General features: G+C 40.9%; 2 protein-coding genes across 3 annotated transcripts in view; one reads left to right on the forward strand and one right to left on the reverse strand.

Annotated features, from left to right (window-relative positions):
- Window positions 1-999: 999 nt before the first annotated feature.
- Window positions 1,000-23,355, reverse strand: part of mcph1 (microcephalin 1) — a 36,771-nt gene continuing 14,415 nt past the window's right edge. The window contains exons 14-15 of one of the 2 annotated variants that reach the window (XM_054750005.2): window positions 1,294-1,531; window positions 1,000-1,200 (exon numbers count right to left, since the gene is read on the reverse strand). In XM_054750005.2, the coding sequence (XP_054605980.2) occupies window positions 1,148-1,200; window positions 1,294-1,531 (291 nt within the window). In that variant the 3' untranslated portion in view covers window positions 1,000-1,147. The remainder of the gene's footprint in view (window positions 1,201-1,293; window positions 1,532-23,355) is intronic. The other variant, XR_008565656.2, reaches the window with a different exon arrangement.
- Window positions 9,083-21,489, forward strand: angpt2a (angiopoietin 2a). The gene is made up of 9 exons (XM_015975343.3): window positions 9,083-9,491; window positions 14,302-14,457; window positions 15,277-15,398; window positions 15,480-15,718; window positions 17,277-17,404; window positions 17,557-17,658; window positions 18,134-18,300; window positions 20,280-20,410; window positions 21,103-21,489. The coding sequence occupies exons 1-9, from the start codon at window positions 9,228-9,230 to the stop codon at window positions 21,273-21,275; spliced, it is 1,482 nt and encodes a 493-aa protein (XP_015830829.1). The 5' UTR covers window positions 9,083-9,227; the 3' UTR covers window positions 21,276-21,489.

Raw genomic sequence — 23,355 nt, forward strand, 5'->3', positions numbered from 1 at the left:
GGTGCGCACATTTAAAGCAGCACGTGGGTTTTATTCTACAACTTTCACTCTTACAAAACCTACGTAAGACTTTTATATTTTAGACTAATTTTTTAACATTCCAAACGTTACTCAAGATTTAAGCATCCTCTGAGGACTTTGGTCTCATGCCGTCTTCTAAAAGGTTAATTTGAAACGTTTAATTGCAAAATCTAAACTAATTGTAAATACTCACATTTTATTTAATTTAAATGTAAGCTATAGATATATGAATTTATCACGTACCAAAACTGCTTTCTTTTGGTGTACAGATGAGATTATGAAGCCAGATAAAATAAAAAATATAGGGCATGTTTTTTTATACATTTGATTATTATAAGAATAGGACTGGGCAGATAAAAGTTTCTGATATTTAGCAAAATATTTTTGTTTTATTTGCATTTGTCCATAAGTTACAATCTTCAGTATTATTCATTTCTAGTGCGTTTAAAGCGAAAGCAGGTAAATCAGTTCCTTTTTGCCCATTGTTTGCAGACCTTGGTTAGTAAACTAAAGGCTGATTTATACTTTTGATTGGCGTCAAAGTTAATTTTCTGTAAAATGAGTTTAAGCTGACCCTTTTTGAAGTCAGTCTTTCCTAGAGATCCTTCAGAAAAGTTTTGTTTAGTAATAAAGACAAAACACTGTGGGTATTAACAAAATGCAGCAAATGCTTCAGACAGCAAATCGTAATCTAATGTGCTTTAATTCACTTGATAATTATTTGTTTTTGTTATTAAAGCATACTGTGATAGTCCATAAATGTGGGGAAAAATGACAAAGTGTCTACACCATATAATCTGTTTACTGTTAGAATGAAAGATAAGACAGACAATTTCTCTTGAATTAGTATTTATTTAAATCACATCATATAAAATTTTTACTTAGATACAGATTACTGGCTCAGCAAATAATACTAAGATCACATAAAAAATTTAAAACAATCACAGTAGTGGTTGATACTTTATGTAAACACACAAAGAGTAAGACATAAAGCATGTCACACTGAGTTAAAAACATAAAACAAACCCTCTGGACATTTCATAAATCAATACAAAAACATAAGTTGTGATTACAGAACCATTAATACTGAACTTCACTGGCAAAACAATAAGGTTGTAACCAGGCGCTATGCCATGTAGTAGGTATCATAGGACTGTATCTTTAGATGTGTGATGCAATCTGAAAATGAATAAATAAAAAAAACACACAAACAGTTAGCAGGATGATTACAAAAGCTAGCTAGAGATTAGATTTGCAGGACCTAGGTCTTACCCAGAATCCATTGCTCCGACAGCATCCTGCATCCCTCTGGTCTCCGGCCGCTGTGCCTTCCAATGCAGATGCCTGCCCGCCGAACAGTTTTGCAGGTTTGTCCTCCACACAGCTCGATCAGCTCCACCAGGGTCTGACTGGGTGGCTGCGAGTGCTGCGATACAAACATGGCTGGCAGGTTTTGGAACAGGTCCTGCTGGTGCTCCCCTGCAGACAGGTGTCTCTGGAGACGACAGATCTGAAGGAAATGGGCGGTTTAAAAAAAGTGTAGTAAAGTGTGTTTTTGCATGTATGTAGATGAAAATATAAAAATCAGTGAAAGGCTATGTGAAAAAGTTCTACAGCAGCTTAGAAAATTGACTTGTAAGCATAAAAATGTGCATCTTTTTACTATTACCATCATATTTACATCACAGGTGTATCTGATGTTTGTAAGGAAAGAAAGCTTGAGTGAGATTCCGGTGCTCCAGTAAATCATGACCATGACTCAGCACACACAATCCCATGAGTGTAAAAGAGAGCTAAACAACCCTTTCATAATCTCATGGTACATTCAGTAAGGTGTTTGCATAGAACATGAGAGCATGTGTTTTTAACCAGTGTTTAAAATTATGGAAAATTAAATTAAACTCTTAATTATTCATTAATGTATAGAATAAAAATGGTTAAAAGCTTTTAAAGACAAACAGCAAAAATGTTGTTTTTCTTATGTTGAGCTTTTCTCCATATAATAAAAAACATAAAACATTCATATTGAACATTAACATAACCTTTTGTTTAAATCTAGCACATTGCATTAATGTTAATTATGAAAATAATAAAGAATTGGTTCATTAATCAAGTTCAACTCCAATATATTCCAGAGCAGTAATTAACAAGAATTAAGTTTTGAATGAAAGATCCTCATTTGTAAGAGCTCTTGAGCAATTTCAAGCCTGAAATACTGCAGCGAACCTGAAGGTGGCTGCGGAGCTTCAGCTCAGCTTTGAGACTTTTTACAATGAAAAACAACAAAAATGCCTTAGCAACACCTGTAAAATAAAATGGTTTCATAGTGCTGAATTAGTAAAACAAACTTTATTTCAATATTTGTTTGATTTCTTTTTATTGAAATCGAGTCAAGCCTAGAATTACTGTGTTAAGTGTTATTTGATTTTATCTTATTGTTCTAGTAGTTTTGGCTCCTGTCTAACAACAAAAAATGCCTCTGTGGGTTTGTTTGGTTTCTGGGGTTTGGTGGGTGACAGTTTAAGCTCCCTGAGGCGTCCTCCATATTCAGCAAGGGAAATTCAACAAGAGGATATTTCCTATTTGTTTATTTTTTTGTTTTTTTTTTAGAAAACGCTTAAGGTTTTTGTAAGTGCCAACAATTTAGGGACCAGTCAGAATGTTGCAAAAGGTGAAATTAACCTGTTTTCATGGGAATAAAGATTTAGTAGAAAAAATAATTAAATAATTCTTCGATAACAAAATCAAAGGGACATTAAAAGAGGCTTAACATTAATTTTAAAAAGTGACCCGTCTTTGTGTAAATGAGTGATCCAATGACGGGAGACCCCAATTAGGCTGATAAAAAAATCACAGCAAATACTTTGACATTTACAAACTGTGCTGTTTAGATTTGCATGAAATTAATTTCCTTCTAGCTTTCTGTTGAGTTTAAAATTCATTTCCCACAACTAAACACCCTACCACAACCTTCTTGCCAACAGTAAACAAAAAACTGTATACAAATATTTGCAATAAAAGTTCATTTGGAAAAAGATCACAGCAAATGCCAACTTATATGACTAACACTGATGTTGGATTTTAGTGACCAATCTTGGGTCTTAGTTTTTCTAGTAGGTGTTCCTTTGACCCCCCTCCCCCCTCCCCCCGCCAACACACACACACACACAAACACCCACATGGCAACAGAACTCCCAGACAACAGCAGGACAATGAGCCTCATTTGGATACAAAAAAGTGCTTAGAAGCTGTTACAGAAAAGCGATTGAAACCCAAGGCCTAATAACCCCAAAAACTCCCAGTTTGATCGAGCGATCAAACAGCCCATCCCCCCGGCCCCCCCCCCCCCCCCCCCCCACCCGGCTACTTGAACAAAATCACCTGCTAGGAGCATTTTTATTTGTCACTGCCCTCCCACTGTCTTTATGGGTGACCCCGCAAGGAAAGTTGACCATTGAGCAGGATTGATGGCTTATCCCTTGAGGTCCACGTCGTAGGGGTGAGGTGGTGCTCACTCCTCACCCCTGCCACATGGACCCATTAGTGGGAGGGTTAAAATACAGCAAACTTGTTCAGAATTAAAGATTGAAGGTTGAATATGGAACAATTCAATAAAAAGCTATATTATTTAAAACTGATATCTCCACAGAGCGTTTAGGGGTGTGCAGGATGAAGGTACAGTATTTCCTTTAAAAGCTATATTTTAATTAAAATAAAGAAGTCAAAATTTTATTTTGACGAGCAAGACGCAAAGGGTGTTTCTCTATGTCAAGGTGCCTGGCCTCGCAAGGTGATGTCTTGCTAGGCCAGGCTCCAAAGTAGCTGCCAGCTTCTTATCCGCCATTCTTTTGAAAACACTGCGCTGTACTCTGGGAAATTTTTGACCAAGGCCAGGCTACAAGGCACCTCCCGTGTATCCTTGCTCAGCTAGCTAAATGACTAACAAACGGAGAAAAAAACGCCTTGGTAGAACATGAACATTGGAACACGCATTGGTGGTTCCTGATGACGTATCTCCTAGGCAATCAGGGTGGGACCAAGACACAAAGGCTAGGTTCCTTGGCATTGAGAAACACCCAGGATTTATGTTTACATCTACCAGCCAATAGAGGGCACCAGTGTGGGTTGGCAAACAGTCCACTCGGCACAGCGAGGCTGGCACTGTGGAAAATGGTGGACTCGGCAAGTCAAGCAGCTGCTTCTGTGCCCAGAAGATGTTGTTATCCTTCCCAGAGAGTAAGCAATCCTCGTTATCCTTGTGCATGCTCTGTTTACAAGTAGCCGCTGGCTTCGCAGCTAACTTCTTCTAGCAGTCATCTGAAATTAATTTCTCAAAATAGCATGCCGAACTTTATCTTACCAGTCGAGCAAAAAACTGGCACCAGCAGCATCTGTGGGGAGCCCAACCTTCGCTTTGTGCATGTGCAGGAAGTGAAAACTACCCAGCAATGAGCATGTAAGACGACAGCCTAGCATGAATGGTTCACTTGAATGATTGACAGTCATGAAGACCAATGGTTCCGATGATCCACCCGGAAGAAAAGATCCTCTGCTATACCTTTAAGCCTAGTTTATACTTCACTGGCTGCGGAGGTGCGGAGACATTTAACGCCATTATCTGTGGTCACAAGGACGAATGGAGTAGAGTCCAAATTTCTAAATATCCATTGAAAGCGATGCTGACCTCAAGCCTGTGATTGGTCAGTAAACCACAATGCAGATTGAAGAAAATTTTGCGGAAAACGTCAGACACCATAAACGTTAATGCAACAGTGACTGAAGGAGTACAAAGATGCACAGCAGACTTTGTTTTTGTGTCAGGAAATTAGCACAGTAAAAAATAACCAGCAATTCGGCAATTGTTTGCACAGTTGTGTACCAAACACTCAAAGTCATACTGCGCACTTCCTCCAAGTGCACTTCACAGAAGACTGTAGGACGCAGAGCGAGTTTTGGGACTGGACCAAACTGTGCATCAGTGTGTCCCCTTGCAGTGCACGCTGGGGACTGGGGCACATTATTGTTGATTGACAGCTCCCTCTTGTGGATATTACTTTATTGATAAATGCTCTAGGTTCACATAAATAATTAAATAATTCATTTTGCTATTGGGACCAGGGAAGGGATTTAAAAGGAAGTATAAATTATGAAAGATTACAGAACAGGATCAGATAGACACATTTAAACATTTTTGAAATTACTTTTAAAAACTTACAATAGGTACACCCAGCTAAATTCCAATTAAGAAGAAAATAAATAAATATTACACAATAATAATAATGTTTACTTGCCATCTTTTAGACTCTGGCAGACCAAGACCGATAATATTCTCTACTTCTCACTTACCGCTGTGTTCTCCTCCTACTTGGGCTCCTCATCTACTCAATGAGCTATTAAATTCTCCAAGTCGCTGCTGCTTGTGTGTCTTTCTTGTTAGCTGATAAGGTGCTACAGCAGTAAACAGCTGCTGGTTGCACCCAATAACGCCACAGTAACAACAGAGTGAGCAACTAAAACCTTAGTATTGATGCTATGAGCTGAAACTCTCAGCTACTTACCGTAAATCCTCTAATACAGGCCTGTATTCAATTAACGGCCGGGTCGCACATTTTGGCCGGTGTCGGAGCCGGCGGAGGTGAATAATGGCCGGTCTCTTATTGTGGCCGGGTGGAATGTGGTAACAAGCAAGTACGGGGGGTGGTTGTGTCATCGTCTCACTTTTGATTTGCCAGTGACAGACCGCGAGAGTAACTTTAACCGCAGAGACGAAGAGGAGGCGAAAATTTGATATCAATTTCAAAGAGAACGTGCGCTGCAGAACACTGGGGAGCAGTGGGGGTTGTATGAACTAGTCGACTTCACTATAGTGACTTTTTATGCCTGTCATCGACTAGTCGCTGTCACGTGATAATGACCGGCAAGATGCAGCCCTCGGAAAAGACAGCAGCCTGCTGTCAGCAGGTGACAAGCTCATGCGCTCGGGGGGTGGGGGGCAACGCGCTGTGCCAGAGCGTCGGTACTGACACACGATCGTTCATGTCGGTTCATTTCCTTTAATGTTTTCTGTCTTTTATTTGCGCCTGATGCGTTTCGCTGTGGAGCGGGGCGCATCACCTTGTCATCCGGTGACGCAACGATCACTGATGCGGCCGCCAAGCAGTGAGCACCCCGCTGTTTTTGCGGTCGGTAGATCTTTTAGAACTGCAGTTCAAAGGTAACTCATGAGGTGAATATATATGAACCCAGGTAGCAGTTTTTCTTTAGGATTGAGAGGAGATGCAGGAAGATAATAAACAGGCAGGACAGAAAAATAGTCAAATAAAAACAAGTTAGTTTTTGTACCTGGTGGTTGCAACAAACAGACACCATTGAAGGTAATCAGAAGTGAGGAACAGAAAATGAAATAATTATTTTAATGTTTAGAGCAGCAGGAACTCCGAGAGGCTGCTGGCGCATCAGTGAGTTTGCGGCCGCTGAGCAGGGGGAGGGGGGAGAGGGCTGAAGCAGAAACTACCGTTGTTAAAAGAAATGTGTTTAACTTTGAAAATGTGGGCGCAATTTTAATTGTCAAAAACTCCAGCAAACCATTAGTTCATTTTGCTCAAATAGAAATAGAGGCCTGCCTCTAATTCTGGTCCTCCTTCCAACAAAGGCCTGGAGCTTGATGAGCTTGAGTCAAATACAGGCCCAGGCCTGTATTAGAGGATTTACGATATCTGTTTATCAGCTTTCTTTCTAGATGTAAATACCTTTCAATTAAAAATGAACTTAAATACATCTTGAATGAACTAATTTGAGCCCAATGAATATCTCTGCTGCCAAGTAATACAGGAACATTAATCCTGCTGGGGAGCTGCGAGTCAGCAAAAAGCCGGAGGATGCATTCAAGTGATTTGTGCAGACTTGTAACCACAAACATGAAAATAAATTTAACCTGACATCCCCATATAGTGGAAGGCATTATGAGCTTGACAGTCCAGCAGATGTTACGCGTGCTCTGAGCATGAGGAAACTGTCTGGTGTGTGGTATGCACAGGACGTAGCTCAGTGATAAATTAGATGAACGGATGGCCCCTTGAGGAGATGTCTGTTTAAATGAAGAGTCGTTGCTCCTCCTCATATCCCATGTGCTTTCAATAACCATAACATGGTGGGTGAGTGAGTCAGCCTCTACACCTGAAAATAATGTTTTTCAAATGACGTTAAGTCCTTCCTCTTTGGTAATGCACCTTAAATATGCTTCATTTCCTTTATAAGGCCAGTATTACATCAGCTTACTTCCTACAAATCTGCAGAGAGCCCAGCTGAAGCTTTCCTGTCAGAGAATGACTTATGCTGTAGTTGACAACGAAAGGTGGCAAAATTGAGATAATATGGTCAAAAACAACATTAAGCTCGTTCTGCAGAAGGCTAACTGCTGTTGGTTCTCTGATGTTACAGAAACAGGGAGCCTAAGTTATGCCCATCTACTTCCGGACCATGGGTCCCCGGAAATAAGATAAAAAAAACAACAACACATCATTGTGGCTATAAAAGCTATTTTCTAATCTCGTTGAATATGTGTCATGGATTTCACATATGATGTCCGTGAATTTTAAAGACACATTTCGAAGCCAAGAAAGCGCTTATTTTCACATGGGAGGAAGTTATTTTAGGTCTGGTCTGAAAAGACGTGTAGTACTACAAATGCGTCTCGGTCTCACCATATTGACGTCATCAAACCAGACACAGGAAAAAAATGGCTGTGAGTTTAGCGAGCTTTGAATCTTTCTTCCAGGACGACAGAAGGAGCATTAAGCAACCAATCTGACCATGTGGTAAGTAAATGAGATTCTGTGGTGACGTCTGATTTGTAGTCATATTATTTATGAATTTTTACAAGCTAACAAATCTGAAAGTACTTGACAGAGTCGAAACACATAATTTATTTTCATTTAAACTGAAGTACACCATATGTGTGATTCAGGGCATTAAGGCAAAGCAGATTAGAAAATATTTTTTACAGCTCTGTTCACTTCCATTCATTTTTCTGTTGTTCCGGGGACCCATGAGCCGACCGGAATGGGAGGAGACTTGTGCTTCCTATAGGCTTTCCAGACTAGAAAATAACCATCTAGACTGGGATAATGCTGTAATTAGATACTCGTGTTTTGTTTGACAACAGGTCTACTGAAGAGTAGCAAGATCTTGATTTCTGCCATTAAACCTCTTATTTAATTATTGGTAAATACTTCACAAACACTTTAGAGTGCATTGTTCACTGAGGAAAATGGGAGAAAATCTGATTATGCCTAAAACTCAAAATATCCTCGTATGTTTATTAAAATCTAAATATTGACAACTGTAATTCACATTTCAGATTAACTGTGACAAAATGGATGTGATTTGCTATTTTCTTAGGTTTTTTAGGTGTGTAACAAAACTGGGAAAAGGAAAGACCAGACAAGCCGATTAATAAACACGTTAGGATGGATTCATTTGAAATATAAGATATTTTCAGCTGAAACTAAATTTGATGAATGAGGAACAAAAAATAGGATATACTTGTGACATTTTAATATTAAAAAACATTAAAGTCTGATGCAAGAAATGATGTAATTTCCAACAAGGACAAAGCAGGAAGAGTGAGGAAAGAGATACTCCTTATTCTTTGAATCTCCCATTCAAGCCCCGTGTGTTATATGTAGTCTGGGAAGATGAATTTAAATGAATGGGAGAGACACGGCTACCATCAAAGAGTGTGCTGAACGTGGACAGCGACATCCTGAGTAGCTGTTCCACCGGAGCAGACAACAACACGTGGGTGTTGTAGAGGATATAGCAGAGGATGTGTAATTTGTGCATCAGCTTCTGTGTGTTGTTTGGTGTGAACTGAAAGGAATCTCCACTTCACATCTCTTCACAGTGACTGGCCATGCTGACGGGTGGGTGGGTGGCTGGGGGAGTGGTTTAACCTCAGAGTTAGCGAGTTTAAACCACTTTAGCAAGTGGCTGGGAGGACTGATGAAAGGCGAGCACATGCAAGCCTGGCACCACTACTGAGGACGCGCTAATTCCTGATGGCTTTTTACTCCACCTACTAATGAGAGGTATTAAAAAGGAATCTGCACTGAGATATTTACACTTGAATGCCGTTGAGGAGAGATATCAACCACTAAGACAGATTTCAATCCATCCCATCTCTATTAACTCTAGTGTAAAAAGCTATGAGGATGCTAAACGTGGACTTAATCATTTTAAGTTTCTGCCTCGGTCTGGGAACAACAGCTATTGCTGCTGAGAAGAGACAATATCAGATCCAAAACGGCCCATGCAGCTACACCTTTCTCCTGCCAGAGCAGGAAAACTGCCAAAGCCAGAACTACTTCAACTATCCAGATCAGAAAGATGGACCCACAGACAACGAGTCAATCCAGAGGCTGGAGCAACTGGAGATCAGCATGGAGAACAACACACAGTGGCTGCTGAAGGTAAACCTGAGTTCCACCTCACCGTAGTCCTCCGCTAATGACGGTTTTATTAGTGATGTCAGTGTTACTAAGGGAAAATGTAATAGCCAACACCAGCCACGTTTTTTTTTATTCAAACCTTTGATCATCTGAACTGACAGATGGATGGAGATGGTGGACTCTAACTGTAAATAAGCTGAGCATCGGTGAGGAACCTGTTAATCAGATTAAACTATCAAGGGTTTTATTGCTGATTAGAGACATAGCAGGCGTCCACATGTGGGTTGATGCTGAACCATTGCTCATCCAAACCAGAGGACTGGTACTTCACACTAATGAGTCAAAAACGATTTACAGCTTCACTCAGACTCAAACAAGTTGTGATGGAGACATGCAACTGCTCAAAACCAAAATCAAGCCTTTTTTATTGCACTAACAGGCTCCATATATCTCATATTTCATATAAAACCAATTCTGACTCCTATGAAGATTGTTTTTGGTGAGGGAGGAGAAAAACGTGTCTGATTATTTAAATTCATATCTTTTATTTTAAAAAGTAATGCTCATATTCTACAAAAACTAATAAAAATGGCAGAGAGAGATGCTGCATTTCCACATCCTTACGTTTCAGAACATATGCTTTTCTCATTTGCTACATATTGCTACATAACATTACCTTACTGTGTTTTGTTATGACAGTAATGGTTTTTTTTCAACTAAATTAACATAACTTTGCCATAAGGCACAGTCAACGTGACTGATGGCAGCCGAGTATGAAACAGACTCCTCATTATGTCTGGCATCAAGCTTCAGCGAGGCCCAAAAAAAAAAAAAATTGAGAAGCATCAGTTGTTTTAATGTGATTCAGGAAAGTGGGTGAGCAAGTGACCTTCAATAAGAAAGCCACATTTCTAAATACAGGTGTGATAATTCCAGTTTAGCATGAATCTCATTATCATTTGATTTTTAACATAATATATGATTTATTAATGAAATGGTCCAGAAAGTGAAATGTACCATCTGCAAACTGTCAAGTGATTCAGCACATGAGACCCTGGGGAGCATTAAGGTGGTAAAAAGTACCAACTGATGAATGAATGGATACATTAGGCCTGGCTTAATCAATGAAGTGGCTCACAGAGGTTATTAACCTCCTTTCTACAGGAGTGGACCGCTGGATGAGAATCAATGGATGGATGAAAGAGTTGCTCACCGCTGTCACACACACACACACACACAAACAAACCCTCCCACTGATTCACAGGGAAACATTTTCTGAGCACTGATGCACCTCATTTCAGATAATCAACAACAAAAACCCAACTAATTTCTAAAATTACACTTCAACAGTTCCTGATAGCAAAATAAATAAATAAATCTGTCATGAACAAGGAACTCCGTCATTCCTCACCGACGCTTTTCAGGCACTCAGAGTAAACAACTGATTAAATCACTGACTGTCAATCAGACATCCTGCCAACATTTCAGATAATGCTCCACACATCTGTGTGTACACAAAGTATAAACAACACACACGTGAAGAAAAGGATACTCGACTACATTTATGAACGCACCAATAAAAAATATTGTAATTGTCATGGTACAGCAACAAAAAATGATCTGACACATGCCTTCTAGGAGACTCAACGACATAAATAAAAAAGGACCAAGTAGTTAGAATTGTTACATATTAATAATGTTTGAGGCTGAAAAACAAAACCCAGTAATTTAGTAACATGGATGTCGGTGAAATGGACACAAAAGGACACTGGGTTCCAGTTGCTCAGCAGTAAGGCTGAAATGAAGGATGTAACTCCTCACTCAACACTTCCATCCTGTTTACAAGTCGTGTGACCTGATTGCCACTCAGGAACACCATGCAGGAAATAACTTAATGATTAGTTTCAGTCTAAATCTGGCTGTTCTGTAAGGTAGACGAGAACAATAATTGCACTTTATTATTTTACACTTTTTAACATTGTTTAAACACGATTTATCAATGTTTCATATTAAATATTTGAGAAAAAAGGTAATTGACTACCCAACGTGTAAACATTCCATTAAATGTCATGACCTTGTAAATGAGGCATTTCAGCTCCTTTTTTTATTTGGATAAATTGCTTCACTTTGGAATAGTATCCTATTTTTACCAACTAAAAGACTAGCTTTTGTGTTGCCAAGGCTAGCTTCTCATTGACCACTCGGAAAACCTCTCAGTTACTTACAAATTCTTCTTAGAATAAATGTCTTTTAAATGAGTGGTTGACTGAAAAAACACATTTCTTAAATATTTTTTTGATTATAATCTTCTACTCCAAGTTTTTCATGCAGGCTGAACATGAGAATAGCCTCCTACACTTATCTCCGGCATTAGCTTCTAATAGAAAATACACGGTGAGACACAAGGATTTGAAAAGCCTGACAGATCTACATCACACTGTGAATTAGCATTCATGGACTCACTGATCTTGACTCACGTCGGGAAAGGTTGTTGTTTTAACGTCCAGGAAATCAACAGCAAACAGCTCGGCTAGTTTAAGCTAACTGTTAGCATTAGCAACTTCACTTCACAGCAGAACTCCTTCAGGCTTGTGTTATTTGTGGAGATAAAACATCAGCGTTGCAAGTCACTGGTAGAGTTGCGATGCTGTTATCCAATACAGAGCAAGATGTCCAAATATCAGGAAATAAAACTCCTTTGTGGGCTTTTTTGTGCCTTGATGCCTTCTAGAGACTACTGCAAATGTATTGATTAAACGAGTAATCCACTACTTTAAGCTTTAAAATGTACTTTTGTTTTGCTAAAGCCAGTTTTAGCATTATACCTTAAATACAATTAAGCTGAAAAGACATTTATTTTAAGTATAATTTGTCAGGAACTGAGTAGACCTCAGGGCAATCAATAAGAGAGAGTTTGAACAGATGAAAGCATGGACCTCACACTGTCTGAATAGTGAATAAGGACTTCACCTTAATCAATAAAGGAGTTTGGTGAGGCCATGGAGAAAGACGATCGATCGGCTCCAAAGAGGTGCTGGCAAACCGTCCGGCGCCTCAGGAGAGGAAGGCAGCAACTCGCTCACACTGTTTACAGTGGGGATGGGGAGCTGCTGACGTCAACTGAGGCTATAGTCGGACGGTGGAAGGAATACTTTGAGGAGCTCCTCAACCCCACCAATGCGCATTCCGAGGAGGAACCAGAGCTGGGAGGCCTGGGGATGGACTGTCCGATCTCGGGGGCAGAAGTTGCTGAGGTAGTCAAACAACTACACAGCGGCGGAGCCCCGGGGGCGGATGAGGTTCGTCCTGGGTATCTCAAGGCTATGGATGTTGTAGGGCTGTCATGGTTGACACGTCTCTACAACATTGCGTGGTCATCGGGGGCAGTTCCTAGGGAGTGGCAGACCGGGGTGGTGGTCCCCATCTTTAAGAAGGGTGACCTGAGGGTGTGTTCCAACTATAGGGGGAACACACTCCTCAGCCTCCCTGGAAAGGTCTACGCCAAGGTACTGGAGAGGAGGGTCCGATCGATAGTTGAATCTCAGATAGAGGAGGAGCAATGTGGTTTTCGTCCTGGCCGTGGAACTGTGGACCAGCTCTATACCCTTGCAAGGGTGATGGAGGGGGCATGGGAGTTTGCCCAACCAATCCACATGTGCTTTGTGGATTTGGAGAAGGCTTATGACCGTGTCCCCAGGGGCACCCTGTGGGGGACGCTCCAGGAGTATGGGGTGGGTGGCTTTCTGTTAAGGGCCATTCAGTCCCTTTACCAGAGGAGCGTGAGTTTGGTCCGCATAGCCGGTAGTAAGTCGGACCTGTTCCCAGTGAGGGTTGGACTCCGCCAGGGCTGCCCTTTGTCACCGGTTCTGTTCATCACTTTTATGGACAGAATTTCTAGACGCAGCCGTGGTGTGGAGTGTGTCGAGTTTGGTGGCAGGAGAATCTCGTCTCTGCTTTTTGCGGATGATGTGGTCCTCCTAGCTTCATCCAGCTCTGACCTTCAGCTCTTGCTGGGTAGGTTCGCGGCCGAATGTGAAGCGGCTGGGATGAGGATCAGCACCTCCAAATCTGAGACCATGGTTCTCGACCGGAAAAGGGTGGCTTGCCACCTCCGGGTCGGGGGAGAGGTCCTACCTCAAGTGGAGGAGTTTAAGTATCTCGGGGTCTTGTTCACGAGTGAGGGTAGGAGGGATCGGGAGATCGACAGGCGGATTGGTTCGGCGTCTGCAGTGATGCGGACGCTGAGCCGATCTGTCGTGGGGAAGAGGGAGCTGAGCCAGAAAGCCAGGCTCTCGATTTACCGGTCGATCTACGTCCCAATCCTCACCTATGGTCATGAGCTTTGGGTAATGACCGAAAGAACGAGATCGCGGATACAAGCGGCCGAAATGAGTTTCCTCCGTAGGGTGGCCGGGCTCAGCCTTAGAGATAGGGTGAGGAGCTCGGACATTCGGGAGGGACTCGGAGTAGAACCGCTGCTCCTCCGGATCGAAAGGAGCCAGTTGAGGTGGTTTGGGCATCTGGTCAGGATGCCTCCTGGACGCCTCCCCGGGGAGGTGTTTCGGGCATGTCCTGCCGGCAGAAGGCCCCCGGGTCGACCCAGGACACGTTGGAGAGGTTACATCTCCAATCTGGTCCGGGAACGCCTTGGGGTCCTGCCGGAGGAGATGGTGGACAAGGCCGGGGAGAGGACGGCCTGGAGCTCCCTAGTTGGGATGCTGCCCCCGCGACCCGGACCCGGATAAGCGGAGGAAGACGACGACGACGACGACAATAAATCTTCACAGCTGTCTCAGGCTAACACGTTTTTTTATGTTTTTGTGTTTTGCAGTTAGAAAACTACATCCAGGACAGCATGAAGCAGGACATTGTTCAGTTCCAGCAGGCTGCAGTCCACAACCACACAGCTACTATGATTGAAATTGGTGCAAACTTGCTGAGTCAAACTGCAGAGCAAACAAGAAAACTCACTAATGTGGAGACACAGGTGAGGCTAGACGTTATGCCTTTTAGGTTTTTCTTTGGTATAACATCAGAAAAGCAAACACACGAGTAAATCTTAAGGTGTTTTGTTCCATGTACGCTAAATTGTGGTACTCCAGGAAGAATAATGCAGCGTCAAAATATTGAAAAAATAATCAGCGGGGAAAAAAGCCATAATAGCTTCAGTTTATTATTGAGGCTACACGTCAATGACCCTATGTGAGCCAACTGTACAGCATTTCCTGTTATTAGCACACTCGTATTCCCAGAGAAACGGTCTATCAGTTTGTCACAATCACACATCCGTCTGTTCAAAGACATCAACAGCTCCATTGGAGACACACAGCGAGGATCCATGTAAACAACCTGCGTTTTGCTGAGTTCAGTTCCTCCGAACAGGAAAAACAGCGGAAAGGTCAACAACCCGAGTTTAGTTCAATACATTGGTGCTTTAAAATATGTGTGTTTTAGTGATTTTCCCCTGTCCAGGTATGTCTGGGGTATTATAATGGGGTTGTTCTTTCCTGTGCTTTTTTCCATTTTGCAAATTTGTTATCTTATCCTGCAAACCGTGCTTATATATTCAGCTTGACCATTAAATGCAAGACAAGAACAAAATGTGCTAAATCATTTAGGATGTAGTTTTTAAAATGTTATAGCACTTTAGATTTTTTATGTTGTGTCCACAGTGGATCAGATCTCTGTTAGCACAGAATGCATCCTGTTATCAGCTAAAAGTAAAACGTGTGTGCAGAAACAGATCCTATTGAGGTCTTCTTTTACAATTTCATGCTAATTTCCGCTAAAAGGATTTGATTTTTAGGTAATCCATCAAACAACTCGACTTGAGCGTCAACTCCTAGAAAATTCCTTGTCAACCAACAATTTGGAAAAACAACTCATTGTCCAAACAAATCAAATCAACAAACTGAATGATAAAAACAGGTGAGAATGTCATATCAGTCTTTACTTTTTTTGTGATCACTAACAGTAAAAAGCATTGAGTTAGACTCTGCTTCTCTTTAGTCTCCTGGAAAAAAAAGTGCAGGAGATGGAGGACCAGAGAGTAGTGGAGCTAAAGGCACTCCAAGAAGAAAAGGAGCAGCTTCAGACTTTAATCCTGAGGCAGACTGCCATCATAGGAGAGATGGAGCAGCAGCTGCTGAAAGTCTCCACCAACAACTCTGTTCTACACAACCAGCAACAGGAGCTGATGGAAACAGTGAATAACCTCATTTACACGTTATCTGCTGGATCTGCTGAAGGTGAGTTAAAACCATCCCTAACAGTCTTATCAAACTAAAACCTAACATGGAAGCTAAAACCCAAACTCACTTAGAAAAAAAGGTATGACCATTTTTAGATAGTCTATGTTTAAAATAAGTTGTCATAGAAGTGTCTAATTTATAGACAGCTGCTAAAAAAAACTTTTAAGTAGGGATACATGACATATCAGCATCAATATGGGTTAATGTCAATGTTTTCTTAACACATCATATTGTTTCGATAACTAAAAGTTAGCCGACATAACACACTGATGTTTGTTTTCATCTCGTTGCCTTTTGCGTATGTGTTCCAAGAGGATGAAAGGAGGAAGTTCAAAACACAATATTTGTTTGGGTATGTGACAATGATAACACGGTGCAGGATAGTGGGGTTGAGAAGCAATGTAGCTGGTGTTGTCTAAGGTTGGGCGATTGGACGAATTTATCCACCATCATGAGCAACAGTCCGACTCTTTCGCCAATCTTTTTTATGAGCAATATTTTTTATGCCTATAAAATTAGTCACTTCAATGGGAGAATACAAACTTTTATGTCAAATCGGTGTTTATTTTGCCACTTTTTCTATGTAAAAATCACAGAAAAACCAGGATTGTTATTACAATGATATATGCTAATCAAAGATACAACCACTGATAAACACTTTTTACATCCACAAGGGTTCTACCAGTGTCCTCCAATAAATTAGTTACTCTACAAGTGTTTTTGTCCACAATCCTACGTATTTCACTGTTGAAATTTTTCTAAATTTCCTGTTAGCATTCTCGTATTAGGTTAATCATCTTACTGATCCAACAAGTGAAGAGACACTTCTTCTGCTGAGGCTAAATTGTAATATATTACCATATAGGTCATGAGTACTGTCTTGGATTCTCACGTGTGCTAGCTCAAACCAGTTGCGGCCCAGTGTTTAGTTAACTGAAGCATCAGCCAACAGCGTTCAAAAAACTACAAAGTCTCACACGAACACCTCGTGGTCTGCTTCCACAAACTGAGTAAGAGCAATTGTAATTGGTGGATTGCTCCACGTAGTGCACGTCTGTCCCACAAAAGTCTTAATGTCACTTGTGTGAATATATTACCCCTCAACATTTTTTGGTCTGATCAAAACTAACCACACCAACCAGAAAAACTTTATTTATCTCCGAGGGGCAATTAAAATAACAGCGGAGCAGCATGACGTTGGAGTTAAGAACTGTGAATAAACAGGCAATAAGAAGAAGTAAAAAGGCAGTAAAATATGGATAAAATATACAGTATGCACAGTTTAAAATGTAGAAATCACTGAGTATGTGAATAAAAGTGACTAAAGTGTCGGCAGTATAAAAAATAACCAGGGTTACATATTCAAAATTCCAAGCTATTTACTTTAGAGTAGACTGATGACACTGACACTGCTAAATGCATGTTTACTTAAAATAACATAAATCAACAAAGGAAAGTAATAAGCTCTATTAGATATTTATAAAGATTTAAATGAAAAAATACTAAGTGCCTGAGAAACATAGGATGTTAAAAAAAACGTCTATTTCTTATGCAGAAACTAATACCGTCATGATGCAGGACACGCCAACCCTGTTTTTGGACTGTGCTGCCGTCTACAAGTCAGGGAACACCCACAGTGGAGTCTACACCCTCACAGTGCCCAACACCACCCTGGAGGTTAAGGTAAAGTAGGGTAGTTCAATGGAGCAACAAGGACAAAATAAATAAAAATGTTTTGGTGTCAACAGGAACTTAACAGCTTCAAATTTCCTTTCCAATTCTGTTCCCAAAAAGTATTCAGCAACTCCCATTTCTTTCTTCCTTTCTGTCTGAAGGCTTTCTGTGACATGGAGACAGAAGGAGGTGGCTGGACCGTACTACAAAAACGCTTTGAGGGCCGTGTTGACTTTCACCGTACGTGGCAAGAGTACAAAAAGGTTGGGGCAATCAAGTTGAAAGAAATTTTTCCCTTAGAATAAAATAACCTAGGCTACGGTTGTCACTACAAATGCATAAACCAGGGAGCAGATTTACATCAGGACCATGTTTTCCAGGCCTGGTAATTCTACTCAATCAACGTGGTCGTTTTCAAACACAATCCAAAATCGAAGCAAAATGTTGATGAAAATATCAGCGCAGGCTTCCTGCAGGTTGAAGCCTCAATGATTTCAGCTATTTTCAATCATTCAGGAGGATGAATCAATCACAGCATATTTATTCTTTCAGTCAGCGCATCTAAAACTCTGCCTTTAATGTGGCATCATAAAAGGATGGAGATGAATCCAAAAAGTAAGCACAGCCAATGCCAAATGGGTCAATACCATGCTGGAAAGACAGATTTCTGGTCCATTAAAGTGAAAATGTTGATTTTGATTGTAGGTTTCACTACACATCTCCTTTGTGTCTTTTCAGGGGTTTGGAGAACCTTCGGGTGAATTCTGGCTGGGAAATGAATTTGTCTCCAAACTGACTAACCAAAAGCCTCACAAGCTGAGGATCCAGCTGAGTGACTGGGAGGGAAACTCGGCCTTCTCCCAATACGATGAGTTCTTTCTCGACAACGAAGAACAAAATTACAAGTACGCACTTTTGGCAGCATCAAAGAAAAACTCCTAGTAATAACCGTGTCAATTGCAAAGTAATAAGCATTTTGTTTAATCGTAGCTTCAAGTAAAGCTCATGGAACGCAAATTAGTACAACTAAGATGCTGCTCTGTAGATGATACCTTCCTCACTACAGAGCTTTGAAGTATCCACATATTAAATATTGTTGACAATTTCAACCAAGCATTATTGGTAAGGCAAATTGTAAAAAGTCACTATTTTCAATCATTCTAAAGAATTCATGTAATTGTTTTAAGGTTCAGAAAGAATTCTTAAGTTAGGGGAAATAAAAACATCCTCGGATGAACTACATTTTATCACCATGACAGGCCCTGTTTCACAAAATTGGAAAAATATTATTTATATAAAAACCCAATAATTTTCAATAAATTAAAGACCAAATGCTTTAGACTACACCAGCTACCAGTAGGGGTTGCACGACTTAATTTTTTTTAAAGTCGACTGTCAAGTAATGAAAATCGAGTCGACTTTGACTAGTCGTTGATGACATCATACACCTGAAGTGGCGCCGGGGGGGAGGTTCGCTGGAGTTTTTGACAATTAAAATTGCGCCCACATTTTCAAAGTTAAACACATCTCTTTTAACAGCGGTAGTTTCTGCATCTATACTGCTCCACTTCAGCTCTCTCCCCCCTCCCCATGTGCAGTGCACCTGCAGCCTCTCAGAGTTCCTGCTGCTCTAAACATTAAAATAATTATTTCATTTTCTGTTCCTCACTTCTGATTACCTTCAATGGTGTCTGTTTGTTGCAACCACCAGGTACAAAAACTAACTTGTTTTATTTGACTATTTTTCTGTCCTGCCTGCTTATTATCTTCCTGCGTCTCCTCTCAATCCTAAAGAAAAACTGCTGCCTGCCTTCATATATATTCACCTTATGAGTTACCTTTGAACTGCCGTTCTAAAAGATCTACCGACCACAAAAACAGCGGGGTGCGCGCTGCTCGCCGGCCGCATCGGTGAGGTGAGTCACCGGAGGACAAAACAGGTGATGCGCCCCGCTCCACAGCAGCGAAACGCATCAGGCACAAATAAAAGACAGAAAACATAAAAGGAAATGAGTCGACATGAATGGTCGCGTGTTAGAAATTTGTTTTTGAGGTGGCGACACCTAATTTGATAATGTTACTGTGGCCGTGCTCAGGACGCAGATGTCTGGAGCGTGTCAACGATCAGAGCTTAGCATGCGCACGCTGGTTAAGATTAGGATGGGGGTGAGGGGTAGGTTAAATTGCAAGAGGGTAAACGTCACAATTTGGTTAAATGTCCGTTTTACCACGGGTGTCAGTAGTGACGCTCTGGCACAGCGCGTTGCCTCCCGATGCGCAGGAGCTCGTCACCTGCTGTCTTTTCCGAGGACTGCATCTTGTCGCTCATTATCACGTGACAGCGACTAGTCGCTGAAAGGCATAAAAAGGCACTACAGAGCAGTGAAGTCGACTAGTCGACTAGTTCATACAACCCCTAGCTACCAGCAAACATGCTGTGGAATTTCTCGGAATAGTATGTTTTGGGAAAACATGACTATGCAGAATCTGGGAACAATGTTCTGGCACTGGCCCAAAGAAAATCCAAAAGAACTAGTCAGTGAATGAAAAATAGGAAATGGACAAAATGTCTCACATTCAGCTTGAGTGTCTTTGAAACAATAAGACCTGCATGTCCAAACATTGAAATAGGACAAACTTGATCTTGAGGGAGTTGGTTCAAAAATAAATACGTCGTCAGAAACTAACTCACTAAAACACAATATTCATAAATGGTTGTTAAACAGAAAAAAATACAAAAAATATGAATAGAATTAGTAAAAAGTAATATGCATGATTCAAATACATGTTTTATTCAATATAGTGAATTGGGTCTCTCCTTTTGAGAAACAGCAATCAAGACTTCCTCCTCCTCTTCCTTCATTTTTTCTTTTCCATTCTACAGGATACACCTTAAAGGCTTCAGCGGAACGGCAGGCAAAATAAGCAGTATCGGGCAGCCAGGAAGTGGTTTCAGTACAAAGGATGCAGACAATGACAAATGTGTTTGCAAATGCTCACAGCTGACAACAGGAGGTAAGAAACACATTTTAATGTAAACAACCTTTTATTTTGAAAATCCTGCAAGTAAAAACCAGGCTTTTTTTTTTGTCAATTAGTTTTCCAAATGCTGACAGGAAAAAAAAAACTATTGTAAATCCTGGCACTTGACTCTAAATTCTTCAAGGACATTTTAACGAGCACTGTGCTTTTGTAGCTAAGTCAAAAGAGCACAATTAGCTCCGACTTAATCACTGATCAGCTCATTGGGGAATTCAGAACTGACAATAGCTGACATTAATAGCCTGGGAACAGAGTTTTTTTTCCCCTGTCCTCTTGAAGCTAAAAAGCCCTGCACCATTCCCTTGAAAGTGACTCTACTGCCAGACGTTCGTTACTCTCAGTAATGGGGTCTGCCAAGTCAGCCTCAGATGATGAAAAGGCGTAACTCCATCTTTTTTTTTCCCATGGGGGTTCAGAAAAACCACGGACAAATCAAACACAGTCGGGACTTTAGTGGCACCGACCCAGTGAAGAAAGCACAATGGCATCTGGTTTGACGGGATAGGAAACTGAAATTTTAAAATAAAAAATGAGCATGTGAAGGTGAATAATTCTTTTGCGGTGTAGCAAAATGTTTTAGGAGGAAAACCACACAAATCAACTTCTAGTTGGCAAAACAAAATGCTTTGCAAATTTGTGACAAAAACTACATTTTGATGTTCCAGGCTGGTGGTTCGACGCCTGTGGTCCGTCCAATCTAAATGGGATTTATTACCAAAATGGCCAGAACTCCAATCGCTTCAATGGAATCAAATGGTACTACTGGAAAGGCTCGGGCTACTCTCTGAAGTCAACTGCAATGATGATCAGACCGACAAACTTCTCCGGCTCTCTCTGACACAGCGCCAGGGAACAAACTCTGCTCAACGAACAACTTCACCAAAAAAAGGAAATACTTCTTGATGCGACCAAAGCGCTTCAAAAAATGCTTTTTTTACACCTCTATTTAAGCAAAAATAACAGCTGAGGATCATGGAGAATGGTACAACTTAATAAACTAGTCAGAAGTTATTGTTATGAGCCACGGAAAAATTTCCTGTTAAATATTTTAAATGTAAATGCCACAGAAAAAGGTTTCACCTAGGATTCAAAGTTTTATTCCACAGATGGTATGAACATTTGATGTTTAATTTATATGTACATTAGGGTTGATTATTTAATATTATAATATAGGAAGGAGATCTGTTTCTGAGCTACTGAGGTCATTGCACTAATAATTTGGAGATTTAAACTAATATATTCTGCTTTACCTACTCATTCATTCAGTCAGAAATGGTGTAAAAATTTGGCTTTGAGATCGTTAGACTGTAAATCTTTAGCAGCCTTTTCTGTTTCTGATGTTGGAAATCAATAATCACTACACAAAGAGCTTATGTTTATTAAAATGTTTGTGATTAATGCACTCAGTCTATTTTTATCTCTTTAGACCAATTCATGCATTTTGATACTTTTCTTCCAGTGAACGCAATAAACTTTAAGTGGTCTAAATCTGTGTTTCTTTTCAATTTGTCAGTTATTATCTATTTTAAGTTAATATTTCATTATGATTACATTTTGTGTTGCTAATTTCATCATTTTATAATTTAGGAAAAACACTTATGAAATATATATATATATATGTCAAAGACAGTAGCTATATGAACATACTAGTTAATAAGGGTGTGTTTTGGCAATAATCTGGCCATATAATTTAGGTAAAACAATAACCTTGTAGAAACAAGCCTGACAAGTTGGAGATTGCAGTGGTCTTCAATTACTTCAGATGCTGTGGTTGATCTTGAACTTTTGTTCCACAGGCTAAAGCATTTGGCAAATGTGGACCTTGACACTTGCTAGTACAATGGGTTGACCTCTGCTTTTGAAGCCTCTACTGTGGACACTAAAGCTGTTTTTACAGGACCATAGCATTTTCAAAACGGGATTTGCCGCAGCTCCCTGGGGAGGATTTTGGCATTTATAGTAGCAAAGCTGAAGCTAGAATATACTGCCATCAGGCACCTCCCCAACCAAGACGGGATATAGGGAGGTCGCTGCCCCACCCCCCGAATGTGACGTACAGGGAACCGCATTCAGCGTCAGATGGAAGACACGTCAGACTGATGAAATTTATTTTTCAGGACCTTTAGCTTTGATGTGACCTGCTTTTTATCTCGCTTGACGCCCCCACTCAGCCAGTGTTTACCACTCTGTCGAACAGCTGGCTGTCTCTCACCATCCCCGTAAAAAGGCGACTAATCTGTTTGTCCGCTCGCACGGCCAAAAGCTCCACGGTCTCCGCATCCATCCAGCCGGCTTTCCTTCTGTCCGGCACTCAGCGCGCAGTACACATGACTAACGCGACCACCCTCTTTTGCAGTTGCTCCAAAGGGATTAACGAGCCTGATACACGTTTAGCCGTAAGAGGCGAGGGGCTGATGTGGCAATATTACTACCAAGCGAGGCAGAACGAATGCCGCAATATTTGCGCAACGCCATGCCGGCATGGCGCGTTTATAGACATACCATTGCGGTAATATTACGCTGATATGCCGGCATGGTGTGTCCTATAAAAGCACCTTAAGTTGAGGAGGTGGCAGGTGCAGCGATGGTGTTTGGGTAGCAGGTATTCCATGCAGTCATCTTCATCCAACAGGGCTCCAGCATCAACAAATTCAACACTCTCAATGCTTTCCTCCTCCTCTTCATCATCATCTTTTTGGCCACCATCATCTTCTTCTTCTTCATTACTCTCCCCTTCAGATTCAGGATGGCTGTCGTTGTCAGTCTGCCCATAAACTCTGAAGGCTTTCAGGAAGTTTGAGCCGTTGTCAGTTGTGGTGAGAACGATCTTCTCTCTGTTGAATTCTGTGTGGATATCATTTAGGGCACCAGCCAGGGCAGAAAAGGTATGCGGCCCTTTAAGTTGCTCGCATGTCAGG

This window comes from Nothobranchius furzeri, chromosome 12, assembly GCF_043380555.1.
Source record: "Nothobranchius furzeri strain GRZ-AD chromosome 12, NfurGRZ-RIMD1, whole genome shotgun sequence".
NCBI lineage: Eukaryota > Metazoa > Chordata > Actinopteri > Cyprinodontiformes > Nothobranchiidae > Nothobranchius > Nothobranchius furzeri.